At 27.7% G+C, this 18031-nt stretch overlaps 4 protein-coding genes across 5 annotated transcripts; 2 read left to right on the top strand and 2 right to left on the bottom strand.

Moving 5' to 3' along the window:
• Positions 1–398: 398 nt before the first annotated feature.
• On the bottom strand, positions 399–3621 carry LOC129613159 (probable RNA-binding protein 19). The gene is made up of 5 exons (XM_055527116.1): positions 3482–3621; positions 1920–3428; positions 1042–1862; positions 851–967; positions 399–760 (listed from the first exon to the last, which is right to left on the bottom strand). The coding sequence occupies exons 1-5, from the start codon at positions 3518–3520 to the stop codon at positions 433–435; spliced, it is 2814 nt and encodes a 937-aa protein (XP_055383091.1). The 5' UTR covers positions 3521–3621; the 3' UTR covers positions 399–432.
• Positions 3622–4252: 631 nt separating this feature from the next.
• Positions 4253–6494, top strand: LOC129613280 (nucleolar complex protein 2 homolog). Its single transcript, XM_055527279.1, has one exon. It carries the CDS (start codon positions 4351–4353, stop codon positions 6403–6405), a length of 2055 nt encoding a protein of 684 aa, XP_055383254.1. The 5' UTR covers positions 4253–4350; the 3' UTR covers positions 6406–6494.
• A 1355-nt stretch (positions 6495–7849) lies between these two features.
• On the bottom strand, positions 7850–8602 carry LOC129613281 (uncharacterized). Its single transcript, XM_055527280.1, has 3 exons — positions 8469–8602; positions 8099–8415; positions 7850–8028 (listed from the first exon to the last, which is right to left on the bottom strand). Exons 1-3 carry the CDS (start codon positions 8542–8544, stop codon positions 7855–7857), a joined length of 567 nt encoding a protein of 188 aa, XP_055383255.1. The 5' UTR covers positions 8545–8602; the 3' UTR covers positions 7850–7854.
• Positions 8603–9804: 1202 nt separating this feature from the next.
• LOC129613279 (putative uncharacterized protein DDB_G0271606) lies at positions 9805–16496 on the top strand. 2 transcript variants are annotated; one of them, XM_055527278.1, is made up of 2 exons: positions 9805–9981; positions 12302–16496. In XM_055527278.1, exon 2 carries the CDS (start codon positions 12391–12393, stop codon positions 15865–15867), a length of 3477 nt encoding a protein of 1158 aa, XP_055383253.1. In that variant the 5' UTR covers positions 9805–9981; positions 12302–12390; the 3' UTR covers positions 15868–16496. The 2 variants fall into 2 exon arrangements, with proteins under 2 accessions (XP_055383253.1, XP_055383251.1); XM_055527276.1 differs by lacking the exon at positions 9805–9981 and adding an exon at positions 11897–12190.
• Positions 16497–18031: the final 1535 nt, after the last annotated feature.

Genomic DNA, 18031 nt, shown 5'->3' with positions numbered 1-18031 from the left:
TTTAGTGTGCCAAAACAAATTGTTACTATAGAATTAAAATATGAAAGAAAAAATCTTAATATGTGTATACGCATGGTATTTACATAAATATATATATACATATATAAAGATATATTTCTTAAATTGAAGGAATAAATACTAATAAGAAACCGGTTTTCTAGATTTGTTACGAAAATCAATGAGAGAAAGAATAAAACCAAAACAATTATATAAAAACACCCGTAGATTTGATCAGTGTTCTACCTGAGTGCGATACACTTATCTATGTACATATATTATACATACATATATATTATGCATAAGGTATACTACACCCGGTATAAGTCAAGAATGGAAAAGCGAATACGAAAAACAAAACCAATAATAAATAATAAATATAAAAATATTATTAACTTTGATCAAATTTATTAACAATTTCATAAATTATTTTTGTTAACTCATTTCGTCATTTTCATTAAAAACTTCATCTATATTTGAGGTGTCGAAAACTGCTTTGTTTGAATTTTTCAATTTTTTACTTGTACCATCTTTAAAAGATTCAGCCGTTCTTTTTCTCAATTCTGTTACATCATTCTCGTCATTCTTTGCCCATTCCAAAACTAGTCTTCTACCGTACAAGTGAGTACTACCACTTAAAGTTTCAAAAGCTTTTTTTGCATCACTTTTACTCAAATAATCTACGAAACCAAAACCACGAAGCGATTGCTCCCCAGGTGTTGTTTTTTTTGGTAATCTCACAGAACGTAATTCACCAAATGCCCTAAAATAAGTAACCAGATAATATAAAGATATAAAGATAATTACAAAACTAATGATTATATGATGAAACAAACAAGCTTAATAAACTTACTTGAATATTTCAAAAATTTCTTTAGTTTTCGCTTGAAAGGGAATGTTTCTAATTAAAATTTTTGACCCAGTTTGTTCAAGTTTCTGAGCTTTTTTCTTCGCAGCTTTTGGATCAATTCTAACGAATCAAAAAAAGTTATTTAAATTAACCAATTGTTACAATTATTGCGAAGTTTTGTAGAACTAACTTACTTTAATGTTCTATCACTACGTTTTAGTTCCACTCTGTTACCTTCAATATTAGTAAATTGCATTTCTTTAAGTGCTAATTCAGCTGTAGATCTCTTTTTGAATTGAATAAATCCGTAACCTAGAGAAGTAATATTTTTTGGATTTTTTGGATCCTTTCGCATGGCTACTTGAGCCAGATGTATTGGACCCAAATGTTTGAAATGGTTTTTTACTGTATCTTCTCTTGTACCAAAGTTCAAATTTCTCAAAAATAATGTCGTTCCCGGTTCTGGTTCATCATTGTCATTGTCATCTTCGATTACTTCAGAAACATTTTCAATATTTTCCTTTTCCAGCACGGAAGATTGAAGTTCTTCTTTTTCTTGGTTTTCATTTTCATCTCCGTTCTCAGATTTTTTCTTATTTTCAACTTCTTGAATTAACTTTTCATTACCTTTTGAATCCTTAAATGTATTTTCTGGAGCCCATTCCAAATACAAAGGTAAATGTTTAAATTTACTGTAAGCTAATTTATAGAAAGCCTTTTTTGCCTCAGAAGGATCTAAATATTCAATGATTGCAGTTACACCACTTGGAGGTAAAACAATTCTTCCTATAAGCCCAAATTTTGAAAATAATGGATTTAATTCATCGGTAGTTGTACCAGCGGGTAAATTTTTCGCTAATATAACTGTTTTAGATCGTTTTTTATTTGTTGTTTCAAACGCATCTAATTGAACACTATTATCTTCAAGAAACTTTTTCATTTCTAAAACAATTTGAGTTTCACCAAGCGCTAATCTTACAGCAGCACTGGAACCTCCAGTGTTAGCATCCAAAATCTGAAAATAGATTATCATAAGCCATATATGCAAAAAAATATATTATTAAAATATTACGGTTTCTTTAGTTGTTTCAAATTGTTTGGCTAAAATATCAGCAACAGCGTTAGACCCCATAAATAAAATATTCCAATTATGATTTTGCCCGGCAGACTTTTTTAATTTTAAAGCTTTCTTCTCTTTAAATGATAAGTTTTCTGTATTTTCGTGATCTTCCATATTATCGTTTGCTTTCCCCGGAATCAAGTGCAATAATCTGCCATGAAAAGTTGTTCCATCTAATTCGTTAAAAGCCAAAACAGCATGTTCTGGCATCACATAAGTCACCGTTCCAAAACCTTTTATTTTCCTAGTGATAGGATCTATTGGTAAGCTTATTTCCGCAATAGGCCCATATTTACTAAACAAATTTTGAATATCATCTTCAGAAATTGTATACGACAGGTTTCTAAAAAAAATTTTTCCAGATTCGGATATATCCTCTTCATTTTCCAGATTTCCTTCTTGTTTAGCCCATTTACCAGTTGTATCTAAAACCTTGTTACTACTGCATTGTTCTTTTTTATCTTTCGTAATTTTATTTCTTTCTGTAAAATTAACAAAATATACTTGTTTTCCTTTAATGAAGCTTTTATCTTTTAGCATTGCCTTTTTAAAATCCTTTTCTTGTTTGAAACCAACATAACAGAAACCTCGGGAATTAATAGGGATTCTAACAGAAAAAGGTTTTAGAGGTTGAAAAAATTTCAAAATATCTTTCTTTTTTATTGCTAAAGGAATATTCCGAATTTTGATTGTAAATAAATCTACTGATTTTTTAGATTCTTTCAAAGATTGCTTCTTTTCAGTTTTTGTGACATGATCTTTTTTCATAAGGGATTTCATGTAATCCAGATCACTTACTTCATTTTGTAGAGCCAATTTTGACTGATTTCTTTCTTCAGATTCTTCATTCTCACTTTCATTTGTTGAACTCAAATTGGGATCCTCTTTCCAGCTCTTGTTATTTTCATAATTTTCATTTTCTGAGATATTATTTTCTTTAAGTAAACCAGAGTCATTATTGTTACCTTTCTTTCCCTTAGATTCTACACGAACTTTACTATCGATTTCTTTAAAGATGTCATCATCATTTTGCCACAAGTTACGATTTTTATCATGTACTTTCATAAACTCCTGAAATTCTGGGTCATCCTTATACTCACCCACAATTTCATCAATTTTATTTTTTTTTTTAGTATTAACTTCCGATTGCTGCTTTTTCTTTTCAGCACGTTCTAATTCATCGATCCCGTGTAGTTTACGATAAGTATTACTGTCCACAGCATGTTTGCTCCATGATTTTGGTTTCTGTTCGCTACCCAACGCAGCGCAAGGTTCTACTTTTATTTTTGCAGTTTGTATGAAAATATTATTGAAATACTTTAAAGCGGCGTTCGCATCTTCCTCATTTTCATACCCAATAAAAGCAAATTGCCTAAAAACTCCATCTTTAGTATACTTCAACTGTATATCAGTAATGGAGCCTTTTTCTTCAAAAATTTCCTTAAGTTTAGTTTCAGTAATCTAAAACGAAATAATGTTAAGAATTAATTGAACATTATAAACCAACAAATTACATTTTTCGGCAAATTTTTCACAATTAATCTTGAAGTCATATTTAAATTAAAAGCAGGATTTGATTTAGAAACTAATGGAAAAGTTCATTATTTTGTTTATAAATTTTCATGTGCTTTAATCATTATCAAGAATGTCAAAATTCGTAATCGAACTGTCAAAATGAAGTGACATTGACATTATACGTTTTTTGGACAAATTTTAGAGCCTGATCGTCATCTCGGTATTTTGCTCGGAAATTGAGAAGAAAGTGAGTAACTATCATATACTTATATAATGTAATTTTCGAGTGAGAATTATTTGGTATTGCGTATCTGGTTTTCTAAAATGCATACGAAATTTATCCACTTTGTTTTTGAAAGTGAGATGTTCAGTCGATAATTTGAAAAAAAATGCAAAAATCCAATGGAAAAAATTAGTAATCTTATTGGAAAAGTGTTACATCAATTGGAAAATACTAAGAATTCTGATTTGAAACTAAATAAAAAGTGAGGAAAAAAGGCAGATACACGAACAGACTGTTGAGTTTCAAGCCCTTGAAGCTTTTGAATCATTATTTTTTTACAAGATATTATAAGAATAACCAGCGGTAAGCTATAACTATCACCCGGATTCCCCAAAATCCATTAAGTGATCTCTGATTTAAACAACGGAAACCCTACGAATATTTAGAAGCTGGCAACATTTTTTAGAAGTACCCATATGTTCCGCAAGTGGCGTATCTCAGTTGTCATTTTCCAAACAAACAAAAACATTTCAACTTTCATACACGTGCTGTATGAAATTTTATTTTAAATTTGCAATAAAAATATTGTTAAAATTTCATTTATATATAATTTGAGCTAGTTTGAAAATTGCAAAAGCTTTTATAATGTTAAATAAAAAGAAATCGATTAGAAACCACAAAAATAATTCAAAAAAAATTAAAACAAAACCACAAGATGAAAAATCAGAAATGTTGGATTTATCAGATGCCGATGAGAAGGATAAAAATTTACTAAACTTTGATTTAGATGAATCAGATGATGAGGAAAATCCTGAAACCAATAATGATGAAAATATCCACATTCCTGCATCTATGCTAGAAGTAGCAAGTGATGAAGAAGAAGAAGACGAAAGTGAAGATGAAGAAGATAAACCTGCTGAATATACTGGTAAAATAACATTGAAAATCATTAAAGAATGGCAAAATGAATTGATGAAACCCAATCCCACTGCAAAATTTATACAAAATGCTATGTCAGCCTTTAATGCTGCTTTGAATAGTATTTCAGATGATGAAACAAAAAAGTCAATGTACAAAATCGAAAATCCATCTACATTTAATGCAGCGATTCAATTGTGCATTGTACATTTATATCCTAGCATGAATCGATATTTAGATATAAATGAAAAATCTAACAAAAATTTACAAAAAAGTGATAAATGGCGTAAAGTAAAAAATTCTCTTAGACATTATTTTGTTAATGTAGCTGGCCTAATGGAACGTACCACCAATGCGTATATGACTACATTACTTCTAAAACACTTACATCAAATGTCGTCTTTTGTTTCAAGCTTCTCAATTGTTTCAAAATCATTACTAAAAACTTTAATCAATTTATGGAGTACGTCACAAGAAGATCCCGTACGAGTGCTCTCATTTTTGTGTATTTTGAAAATTACTAGAAGTCAGCAGAAAATTTTATTAAATCATGTTTTGAAAGCGATGTACATTTCCTATATAAGAAATTGCAAATTTGTAAGCCCCAACACTTTAGCTGGCATAAATTTTATGCGTCGTTCTTTGATTGAATTGTTTTTATTGGATACAAAACTTGCATACCAGCATGCTTTTCTTTACATTAGACAATTGGCAATTCATTTGAGAAATGCTATTATATTGAAAAAGAAGCAATCATATCAAGCAATTTATAATTGGCAATATGTTAATTCTATTAAATTTTGGGCAGAAATGTTGGGTTTTAGTGAAGAGCAACCAGATTTAAAACCTTTGGTTTATCCTTTAGTTAATTTAACAATTGGCTTAATTAAATGTACACCGACAATACAATTTTATCCATTGCGATTTCATTGTATTAAAGCTCTCATAATATTGTCAAAACAAGCAAACGTATTTATACCGATACTTCCATTTATTTTTGAAATACTAAAAGGAAATCTTTTCAAAAAATCAAGTACCGGTGAGTCTTTCAAGGCATTGGATTTTACATGTATACTTCGTGTTAGCAAAAGTCAAATTAATGATAATAATTTCAAAAAAGAAGTAATTGATCAAATTTGTTCGTTAACGTACGAATATTTAGACCATCTGTCAGCTTCAATAGCTTATCCTGATTTAATTGTACCATCAGTTATGCTACTAAGAAAATTCATTAAACATAATAAAGATAGTAATACAAATCGAAAGTTAAAGCAACTTTTGGATAAAATACAAGAAAATTCGAAATTTATAGAAAGTGAAAGGAAGAGTGTTAACTTTAACTTAAGTGAAACAGCAAAAATTAATGCATGGGAGTCAACTATTCGAAATAAAGGCACTCCTTTAAGCTTGTTCTACAAAAACTGGTCTAAAACTTATTTAGCTAAAAGAAAAAGGCAAGCCGCAAATACATCTGAAATAAGTGAATTTAATATTCCTGTAATAAAAAAGAAAAAATTGAATGAAGATGTCGGAGATCTAAACGTAAATTCTGATAGTGATTCAGATGACTTCTTTGGCAAAGAAAGCGAAAGCGAGGAGGAAAATATTGTGGAACGAAATGATAAAGAAAACAGTAAAAACAATAAAAAAACTAATAAAACTAAAAATAAAACAAAAAAAATAATAAACAAAGGCAAAGAAAAGAAAGCAAAGCCAAAAGTTGCAAAAGAAAAAGTTAATATAAATGATGAAGTTGAAAATCTAAATATTGAAGATTGGTAGTTGTTTTTACAAACCCACAATTTTAATTGTAACATTCATAAAAGTACTATTTTGTAATAATTAAAGAGCAAAATAATTCTCAACTTTTATTTTTTATGACTTTTAATTAAGAATTATATTCTTTTCTTTATTGTTTACTTACCTAAATATTTTATTGATACTAAATAATGCTTTTTATATTACAATTACATAAAAAGCACCAAAATTTACGCCCCGAAGTCTTAATTGCAACAAATATAATACATTTTTAAAATCAATTTTTGCATAGAACAAAAGCGTATCCAAAAAAAATTTTTAACTAAACTTACGGAACTAAAATTAATATTCCATGAGATAAGAGGGATTATTCTCTTACTTTACTTCTTCGATTTCAACTACATAAATCTTTTATTTTCCTTTCAAAATTCTACTAAATAAATATGTAATTGCGTATTTAAAGCTCTTTTATTATCCTCCTACTTTTGGTTATTCCCATGAGTTATGATAAAATTTTTAACATATTTTGTGTATGCACAATGTTCTGTGGTTTTTTCGATGATGTCATTCATATTACACTATTAATGTTTTACATTTATAGTTATTTTATTTAATTTTTTAGTATTTTATTAGACATCAATGATTAATCATAAAAATGGTATTGAATAATTCCGTTAAACTTCTATCAAAATTATATTTTCTTCTTTTCTTTATAAATTTAATAAATTGTGAACACATAATTGAACAAAAGGATATTTTTGAACAATCTGAGGAAAGCATTATTAAGAAAATCAAGTTAATTAAAAAAGAAAAAGACATTTTTTTTCCTGATGAATATAAGGAAATAAGAAACAGAATCATAGAAGAACAAAAAGTGAAATCTAAGCAAATAACAAGTTTTGTATCAACTTCAAATAGAATAAATAACGAAACAGAAAGTACGACAATGGCACTTGATGACAGAATTTTAAATTTGACCGGTTGTCCGAAACGTGACAGATTCGGTAAATGTTTACGTTTAAGAGGATGATAATAACTGCACAAGAACATGTACATGAATTCCTGTAATATTGTTATTTTAAACAATTTTAACTAGAGTTAATTATTTTGAATAGCAAAATGTTAAAAATTTCAATCACGATGAAAAAATAAAAATACATAATTCGAAATTTTGTAATACGCTTCAGAAAGGGCAAATTAGTAGACAAAAATTACTTAATTACGTTAAGATCTTGATAGAATATGTATTAATGAAGTAATTCGGTATAAGTGGTTTATACTTACGCTAAATGAATATTTATGAATGTTTTTCGAAATTGATGTAAGATTAAAAAATTATCATACCTACATACCTACTTTAAAAATTTTTTAATTCATACTGTGCAATAGTATAAGATTTAGGTTTTGTATTGAAAAATTATGTTTGTGTATTTTTTTTCGCATAACCATTTATATATTTTTACTTCGTCAAAATTACTTAAAAACATTTATGGTTTCAATTAAACTATCGTTTAATTTACAATCATTTTGAAATATTTCCAACACATTTTCTAAATGTTGAACTAATTGTGCTTCCTTAAGAATAACAGGTTCAAGGTCTTTATAAGATTCTAACTCTGTCTTCATGGCAAGTAACATATACTTATTCTTAAAATTAAATTTTATAATTATTTTTACCTTTCTTATAAATTATGTATACATGTATCAATTGGATTACCTGCATATACCATAACTCGCACTCCTGTATTTCATTTTTTAAAAATTCTTCATCTGCTTCAGTAAATTTTGAACAACTTTCATAGCAACCATATATCATATTTTCTGACAATGAAAATGCTCTTTCAACAAGTTCATCGAAATTCTTAAACTGTGCTTCAAAACTATTAAAAATTTTCATACACAAATCATTGAATTGGTATTCATTTAATTTAGCAATGGTTTCAGGTGAGGCATTAGCATTTTCCAACTTCTCTATCAATTTGTTTTTAAAATTATCGATACAATTTTCTAATGTTTTTTTTGCAAGAATTCTACCTAAAAAACAAAATTATTTTTTAGTTTTGTGCCTGTTAGCTAAGTTTTAATACCTTCTAGCTTAAATTGTTCAAGACTAAATCCATAACAATCTACTTCTGTTTCAAAACGAATTATTTGTTTATCCATTTTAAAAAAAAATTTTGAACAATTTTAATGAAATTTTAAATATTTTATTCGTTTTAAAACGTCTTAAATCTTTATATAAATTTGAACTGATGTTGTCAAACTAATGTCATTACAATTAACATTCTTCGACTTCAAATACATATACGTCAAATAACATTGCTGGCTTGCAGTTGTGGTGCATCTGAAGTTATATAGAATAGCGTTGCGTTCCTAATATGATTTAAAAAAAAAATTGGTAAACTCAACTACTCATGAAAAATGTTATTATCTTAGCAATGCCAAACAACTTTTCAGATTTTAATTTTAAAAAATTAAAAAGTGACCATAAGAAATACAATATCTATGGTTAAACTTCGAAGAAATTTTAAAAAATTTGATAGCTCAGTATTATGTAAAGCGAATGATGTGACAAACATATGTTAGAACTACTAATATAAGAGTAAGTATAAAAATTTTTTTCTTAAAAAATACTGACGCCAAATCAAAAACGTTCAATGCAAAATACAATTCAATATGGTTCCAATACAAATTAATTTCAATATAAAATATTATTGTAAGGAATTCTACTAGTTTTATTACAGTTTTTGACTTAATTTACTAAAATACTAATTTACCTATTACTCAGATAATAGTCAGGCAGTACGTTCACATACTTTATAGAATCTACCGCCGGAGTCCGGTCTACTAAATAAGCCGGTAGTAGTAGTTCAAATCCTAAATTTCAATAGTTATTTACTCATTCATACATATTTTGTTTCAGATACCTGTTGCTTAAATAAATTTTAACTTTATATAGCAAAAAACCGATAGAGTGCGCATTTTTGTAAAGCACACAACACTACAGTACAGACCACACCACAAAGAGACTGCGTTGATGCAGTGTTTTTAATGTGATACTTAGGACATTAAAATCAATATTGTCAAAATGAAATATTGAAAAATAAGACGTTTTCAGTTTTAAACATTTAAAATTTTTTTTCGCCTTTCTTGTTTTTCTCAATATTGGTAAAATGATTCAAGGTTTATTTCTCCGAGAAATGAAGCATTGTAATTTTATAATGTTAAAGCATCCAGTTAAACTATTACATCCAGTAAAAGTATGCAGTTAGCAGATAACTTTTTAAAAATAATTAAGGAATTGACAAAGTCCAAAATATCTTTGTCATAGAAAAATCGAAACGTTTCATTTAAGCCTAAATCTAGTTATGAAATTTCAATTTTAACGACCCAGCTGAAACAAAATAATCATGGCAAAAGACACAAGGATTGTGTTGAAGATATTCAAAGTATCTTGTTCTTAACTTTGCACAGAAAGTCTCAAAATAAGAAATCACTAATAAGCAATCGGAGAAGTGCCAGTATTTATGTATGTACAACTTTCAAAATGAAGAAAATGAAAGGGACTATTCCTGAGTTGTATGCAATATTAATAGATTGGTAGGTAATAATTTTGTATAATATAAATATCTACTAGTATTTAAATAAGTATTCCATCCAAATAAATATTATACAATTCCCATTACATTATTTACTTCCTATTCTAAGCCTGGATATTAATGGATTCGACATATTTGATCAAAAATCACATTCGTTGCGATAATCGGAATGCATGATACTTCAGACAACGCAGTAATCCAGAAATTAGTTATTGGCGCTGTTATTATATTAATAGGCTCTCTTACACCAACTTAATAAACAAAAACAAAATACAAAATTTTATTTTAACTTCACTTGTCGATTTTTTTAACATTTTTATTTGTATCAAATTATTTAAACTAAAAACTCAACTCTAAAATAACCCAACGAGCTGTAAGAGATCCCGATGTCAACTTCTTTTTATTAGCTACAAAATTTGATCTCTAAAGTATAAAAGGTATTTGGCTGTAAAAAAAAATTTTGGCTGTATTAGCCAAAAGGAAGTTTTTCATATTAATACCTAGTATTATATTCATTAGTATATTGTGTGTTATTACAATATGCTAATATGCAGTACGCTGTTATTTATCTAAAAAAGAGTCAAGACACTTATGCAATATAACATAATATTCATTATTATAATGTAGTTCTAATTGAAAACGAAATTTATAAGTATTAAAAAGTCAATGAAAAGTTTATTAATTTTGTGTAAACTGGGTAATAAATAAAATGCCATAATTCGCAGGTTCTAAATGTATGCATTGGGGTCAGGTTCTAAATGTATGCATTGTATTTTTGTTCTTTAATAAAAATATTTTAAAAACTTTGTAAGGGCGTTTATGTACAAATATGTACTTATATTTTTTATTAAAAATACCTACATATATATATTTTATTAGCGCCCATCCAATGCCAATATAATTGAAACATTTCCGCTAAAAATTTTATCTATTTCTGCGTTATACCGAAAAGAAAGAGAAAAAATTTCAAAGTCAAATTATAATTTTGATTGTATGTATGTAGTTTGTGTGTATGCAAATATAATTTAGACTGTCTGCAAATTACGTTAATTATGTTTTAACATTAAGTTTTTTTTTTTGCTACCGTCGTGAAATAGGCAAAATAGAAATTATCAATTTATAAAAGTCAACAAATCTTATACAATGTACGTACATGTATGTACTACCCTTAAAAGCTTTAATGATGACACCGAAAATGAATGATAGGTTCAGAAAAATGTAAATGATAAAAACAATGATTCCAAACCCAATTATATATTATTATGATACACTATAATATAATAATAATGTTAAATGCTAACTAATAAAATAATATTAAATAAATTCATATTAAATATTTATGTTATCATCAATTATTTAACCTGATCGAAAGATTATAGATTTCAAAATTTGTATAACTAAATTTAAATAATTTTTATTAGTAAATATTTTAAGTAAGCATGGTTGAAGCTGACCGTCATTTTTCAAACATGTATTCATATAAAGTTTATAATCAAATGATTATTCAGTTTGTAAGCTAAAATTTCAAATCAAAAATCAAAATTTTGAGTTTTAAAATATGAAACTAAAAAAAAACGGTTAAAAACAGTAATTTTATAAAGCTTTTTACGCAAATCTTTTTGCTTTGAAATACAATCTGGAAACAGGACAAATGATTGATAAATCATGTAACCAAAAAGATCATTATAGATCATTATCAATTTATGTATGTAAATTTTGACATCAATATAATATTCATATTACGCGGTGAAAATATATTCGCCCTTAAAAAAAATCTTGACAGCAACCAAGATGTCTTCTAGAAAGCACAACAAGAAAAACAGAAAAATGTTCTATTTTTATAACGAAAAATTAGAAAGAAAAATCTTTTCTCTTTTTCATTTAAATGTATTTTCCTAAAATATAACTATACAATATCGAATCTTACAATTTTATTTTACTTTGCGAAAATTCTTTCTTTTCTCCCATCGTTGGGTACAATAACTTGTGAAACACGTGCACCGGATTTTATTATTCAATAGAAACTTCAATTTTTAATTTAATTCTATATTAAATTTAAATTTCAGCTTTATATTAAACTTAAAAATTTATATTTTTTTAAATTAAAAAAGTTTGCAAATAACAAATGAATTCTATTGATAGAATAGTTTTTAATAAGAGATAAAAGGAAAAACGGTGCATCCCAACCAAGAAATATTTTTCGCCGTAAAGTAAGTTCAATTAAAAAAATTCACCTTATATAGAATATTATATGGTAAAATTTTAATAATTTAGTTTTATAGAATTCGAATAATTACATTTATTTTTAAATTGTATTTTAGAATATTCCTTAAAAATTTATCCGGAATTTCAATTTAGTGGACATAAAATTTAAAAATTAAAGCTTTTAAAACAAAGAAAAAAAATTAATATGAATTCTGATAAATTAAAACGTTTGCAATCGCAAGTGAGAATCGGTGGTAAAGGTACCCCACGTCGTAAGAAGAAGGTTGTACATCAAACAGCAGCTACCGATGATAAAAAATTACAAAGCTCATTAAAAAAACTTGCTGTTAGTAATATACCTGGTATTGAAGAAGTTAACATAATCAAAGATGATTTAAGTGTTATCCACTTTAATAATCCAAAAGCTCAAGCTTCCTTATCGGCTAATACTTTTGCAATAACTGGACATGGCGAAAACAAAAAGGTAATGGAAATGCTACCAGAAATTTTACCTCAATTAGGACAAGACACTGTTGCTCAGTTGAGACGTCTTGCTAATGCTGCTGCAGGTAAATCAATGAACAACAATGCAACAGAAGATGATGATGTTCCAATGCTTGTGGAAAATTTCGAGGATGCATCAAAAGATGAAATTGTTGGAAAAGTTTCAGAGACTAAGGAGGAGGCTAAAAAAGCTGTTACTCAAGAAAAGCCTAATCAACAGAAGCCAAAAGAAGCAGGCGAATCGAAATCACAGAAGCAACAAAAATCAAATCAAAAACAAGATAATAAAAAACAAGATCAAAATAAAAAACAAAATGAAAAAGTAAAAGGTGAGGAAAAGAAAAAGGATAATCAAGGTAAAAAGAAAGATACTGTCATTGAATCACCGAAAGAGGGACCCAAAAAGCAAGAACAAGGAGCTTCCAAGAAACAAGAACCATCTAAAGAAGGGGTTAAACAACAAGAACCTATAAAAACTCAAGAAAAACCTAAAGAAGATGCTAAACATAATAAAAATCAAAAATCTAAAGAAGGACCGAAGCAGCAAGCTCAATCTAAGGAAGCGAATAAACAGAAAGAACCGTCTAAAGAAGCTTCTAAACCACAAGAACATCCTAAAGAAGGTGAAAAGTCCCAAGAACAGTCCAAAGAGAACTCCAAAGTAACACCAAAAGAGCAAGGAAAACCAAAAGACTTACCTAGTGAACAAGTCAAAGTCACTGAGCAAGCTAAAGATATTTCTAAACCACAAGGACAACAACAAGAAAAATCTAAATCCCAAGAGCAAGTAAAAGCTGATGAAAAAGCCAAAGCAGTTCCAAAATTGGAAGTATTGCCAAAAGAAACTCCCAAATTGCAGGAACAAATCAAAGAAGTTGCTAAAACACAAGAGGTTACTAAACCAGAAGATAGGGGTAAAGAAACTCCTAAATTGCAAGAACTACCCAAAGAAATTTCTAAACCGCAAGAGCAACCTAAGGAAGCTGTAAAGCCTTCAGAACAACCAAAAGAACCTCTGAAATCATCAGAATCTCCTAAATTACAAGATCAAGTCAAAGAATCTCCCAAAATAGAAGAAAAAGTTAAAGAAGTTCCGAAGACACAAGAACTGCCTTCTGGACCTGCTAAATCCCAAGAACAATCCAAAGAAGCTCCCAAATCCCAAGAGCAACCTAAACAAACCCCCAAACCTCAAGACCCGCCCAAAGAAATTCCAAAACAGGAATCATCCAAAGAGGCCCCCAACAAGCAAGAACAGCCTGAGAAATCTCCCAAATTGGAAGATCAAATTAAACAAGCTCCCAAGCTTCAAGAACAAATTAAAGAAGCTCCTAAAATTGAAGAACCACCTAAAGAAGTTCCTAAAATACCAGAAGAATCCAAAAAAGAACCATCTAAAGAGCCAACCCAAGTTGAAGAATCATTAAAAAAAGCTGAAATAAAACCAATTCAAGCCAATAACCAAAAAGCAAAATCACCAGGACCACAAAGCAGAGGTGAACAACAGAAAGCTAAGTCTAAATCACCAGGTCCTCCATCAGGACAAAAAGCTAAGTCACCAGGTCCACAACAATCTGGTCAACCGAAAGCAAAATCTCCAGGACCACAATCACAAGCTCAGGCACCTAAAGACAAATCAAAATCACCTGGGCCTCAACAACAAACTGAAGGACAGAAAACTGCTGAACAACCAAAACAAAAGGAGAGAACGTCAAGTCAATCGGAGCAACAAAAACAGCAGCAAAAAGCTAAAGAAAGGACTAGCAGTCAATCAGAGCAGCAAAAGCAACAGCAAGAAAAACCTAAAGAAAGGACTACTAGTCAGTCAGAACAGCAAAAGCAGCAACAGCAGCAAAAGCAAAAAGAACGAACTAATAGTCAATCAGAGCAACAAAAGCAACAGCAAGAAAAACCTAAAGAAAGGACTACTAGTCAGTCGGAACAGCAAAAGCAGCAGCAGCAAAAACAGAAAGAACGAACTAATAGTCAATCTGAACAACAAAAACAACAGCAGCAACAGAAGTCTAAAGAAAGAACTAGCAGCCAATCAGAACAACAAAAGCAACATGAAAAGCCAAAAGAGAGAACTGCTAGTCAGTCTGAGCAGCAAAAACAGCAGCAACAGAATGCAAAAGAACGTACTACTAGTCAATCTGAGCAACAAAAGCAACAGCAACAACAAAAACACAAAGAACGAACAAATAGCCAATCGGAACAAAAGCAACAGCAACAACAAAAATCTAAAGAAAGAACTAGTAGTCAATCAGAGCAGCAAAAACAGCAGCCACCACAACAACAAAAAGAACGAACTACTAGTCAATCTGAGCAGCAAAAGCAGCCACCACAACAACAAAAAGAACGAACTACTAGTCAATCTGAGCAGCAAAAGCAGCAACAACAAAAGCAAAAAGAAAGAACTAACAGTCAATCCGAGCAACAGAGGCAACAACAGCAACAAAGACCAAAAGAGCGCACCAATAGTCAATCCGAGCAACAGAAGCAACAACAACAGCAAAAACAAAAAGAGCGCACTAATAGCCAATCTGAGCAACAAAAGCAGCAACAACAGCAAAAGCAAAAAGAACGCACTAATAGCCAATCCGAGCAACAGAAGCAACAACAGCAACAAAAACAAAAGGAGCGCACTAATAGTCAATCTGAGCAACAAAAACAAAAGGAGCGCACTAATAGTCAATCTGAGCAACAGAAGCAACAACAGCAACAAAAACAAAAGGAGCGAACCAATAGTCAATCTGAACAACAAAAACAACAACAGCAGCAAAAACAGAAACAAAGAACTAATAGTCAATCCGAGCAACAAAAACAAAGAACTAACAGTCAAAGTGAGCAACAGAAATCAAAAGAAAGGACTAGCAGTCAATCCGATCAACAAAATTCAGCTTCTCCTAATAAACAACCTTCAACGCCAACTTCCCCAAATCCTGCTTCACCTGGTGTACCTGTTCCTTCGAATGCAGCTGCAGCACCAACTCCAACTTCACCGCCCATTCAGTTACCACAACAAAACCAACCTCAAGGACCAGGAAAACCACAACAATCTGGTAAACAGGCAGCTGGTCAACAACAAAAACAGCAACAAGGTGGACAAGGTGGTGGTAATAACAGTGGAAAACAGCAAAATCAACAACAAAAGCAAAAACAACAACCTAAAAAATAAATGGGAGTTTTATATTTTTTATACTTATTTTTCTTTTTGTCAATTGATCGAATTTTTTTTCATAATAGTTTAGAAACAAAAAAAAAACGAAATTTTAATTGAACACGTTAAAAATAATTCAATTTTAAACTTCTAAAAATTTAATTATCAAAATTTAAGATTTATGTATTTTTTAAATTATATTTTATAACTATTATATAATATGTACAATATGTAAACAATATTATACGCGCTATTGTATTGAACATATTATTTCTATTCATGAAATCGAAATTAAAAATCTATAAAAAAATACCAACTATAATAAAATATTTTTTTATTAATTAACATCACAGAAAAACGTACATGTTATATAATTTATAATATAAATCTAAAATTAAAAACCGAAAAAAAAATGTAATATTTTTAAAAGTTTGCTGTGTTAAATTGATTTTTATTTTTATTTTTCTAACAAAATGGCCTAGAAACAGTTGAAATGAAAAGATTATCAATGTTTTGATTGTATTTAAAATTTATTTAATTTTTGTAATTGTATTCACCAAACAGTTATATTACTAGCGTTTTAATCAATTATGTGTGTATTTAAAATTTTTATTTTTAAGAACAAAAACAACGAGAAGGAAAATTTTTATAAAATCATGATTACATAAATGTTATAAAAATAAATGTGAACTGTTAAATTAAAAATAAAAATTTTTTAAATGAAAAATATTAAAATTATATGCAATCTATTGAATTATTTTTACAAAATAAAAAGAAATAAAAAAACAATCGAAAAAATTAATATTCAATTTATATTAAAATTTTAATTGAAATTCTCTGTTTCTGGGTCATAAAGTAATTCATTTTTTTTTTTTAATATAATAATTAAAGTTATTAATAAAAGATGTGTGCAATTTTGAAAATTTAATTAATTATTTATGTTTTTTTTTTCTTTTAATTTCTTTTAACAACGAATTTATTATCAATTAAATATTATACTCTTAATAATATAAATTATGTTATTAAATATGTAATTATATTTTAATAACATAAAATATTACATTTTAAACATGCTTTTACTTATAAATATTTCGAAAAAATTAAAAAAACAACAAAAAAAAAAACAAATTTTCTCTTTTTAGATTGTAAGTTTTTAAAATAAATGATTGCAATTAAAAAACAAGAAGTGGTTAATGAGTTTTATGACACCATTTAAATTAAGAAAACAAAATTTAAAAACTAATCTAATATTTATAATTATTGAAATATAAAAGTAATTCTTTTTTTGTTCTTGTTCTTAGAAATTTTATTATTAAAAATTGAGCTTTTTTCTAGTCTATTTTTTAATTTTTTTTTTTTTTTCATTTTATTAATTAAATTATTCAACGCATTTTTTTTATTTTATTTTACACATATATATATATATATATATATACATGTATTATTTACATTAATTATCTTACATTACAATTTCCTTCTTTAAATGATTATAAACTGATTTTCAATAATTACTTATTTCTTTTATTATTAAATTTTTTGTTTTTTAAATATTTTATTCTAAATTTCATATAACTGTATAAATTATATGTAATAAAATATAAAACATAATTGTAATTTATATTAAATATGAAATACATAGATATTTCATTATTAAAACATAAATATTAATAAAATTTAAGAAATTTTAATTAAAATATTGAAAATTTTATGAAATGATTTGACCGTGTATGTTGTATGTTTGCATCATGCATGATTTATTCTTTTAAATTAATTTTCTAAAATTTTGATTTATCAAACTGTTTCTAAATCTATTTTCATATATTATTATATAAAATAACTTAATATTTATAATATTATTTTTTCTTTGAAATTTTTTTTCGTAAAAAAATATATTTCATAAACATTGCTATATAGCATAGTTTGTAAGGGCATTCAAAAAAAAAAACTTAATGAATTATTTTATTCATTCAATATTTTGTTGAATTCTTTATAAACAAATTTATTTAATATAATTATGTACGAAATAGATTTATGCAATGTTCATTCAAATATTAATATATAAATTAAGAGTACAAAAAAAATCTGTACCTTAAATATTTGAAATTGTATTGAAAAAAAAAGCAAATTATATTTTATTTATGTATGTACTTATTAATTGAAATTTAAGCAAAAAAAAAATAAT

The sequence above is a fragment of the Condylostylus longicornis genome, unplaced genomic scaffold (assembly GCF_029603195.1).
Source record: "Condylostylus longicornis isolate FDR11 unplaced genomic scaffold, ASM2960319v2 ptg000081l, whole genome shotgun sequence".
Taxonomy (NCBI): domain Eukaryota; kingdom Metazoa; phylum Arthropoda; class Insecta; order Diptera; family Dolichopodidae; genus Condylostylus; species Condylostylus longicornis.
Note: the sequence above shows the minus strand (reverse complement) of the source record. Positions and strands in the feature narration are given on the sequence as shown.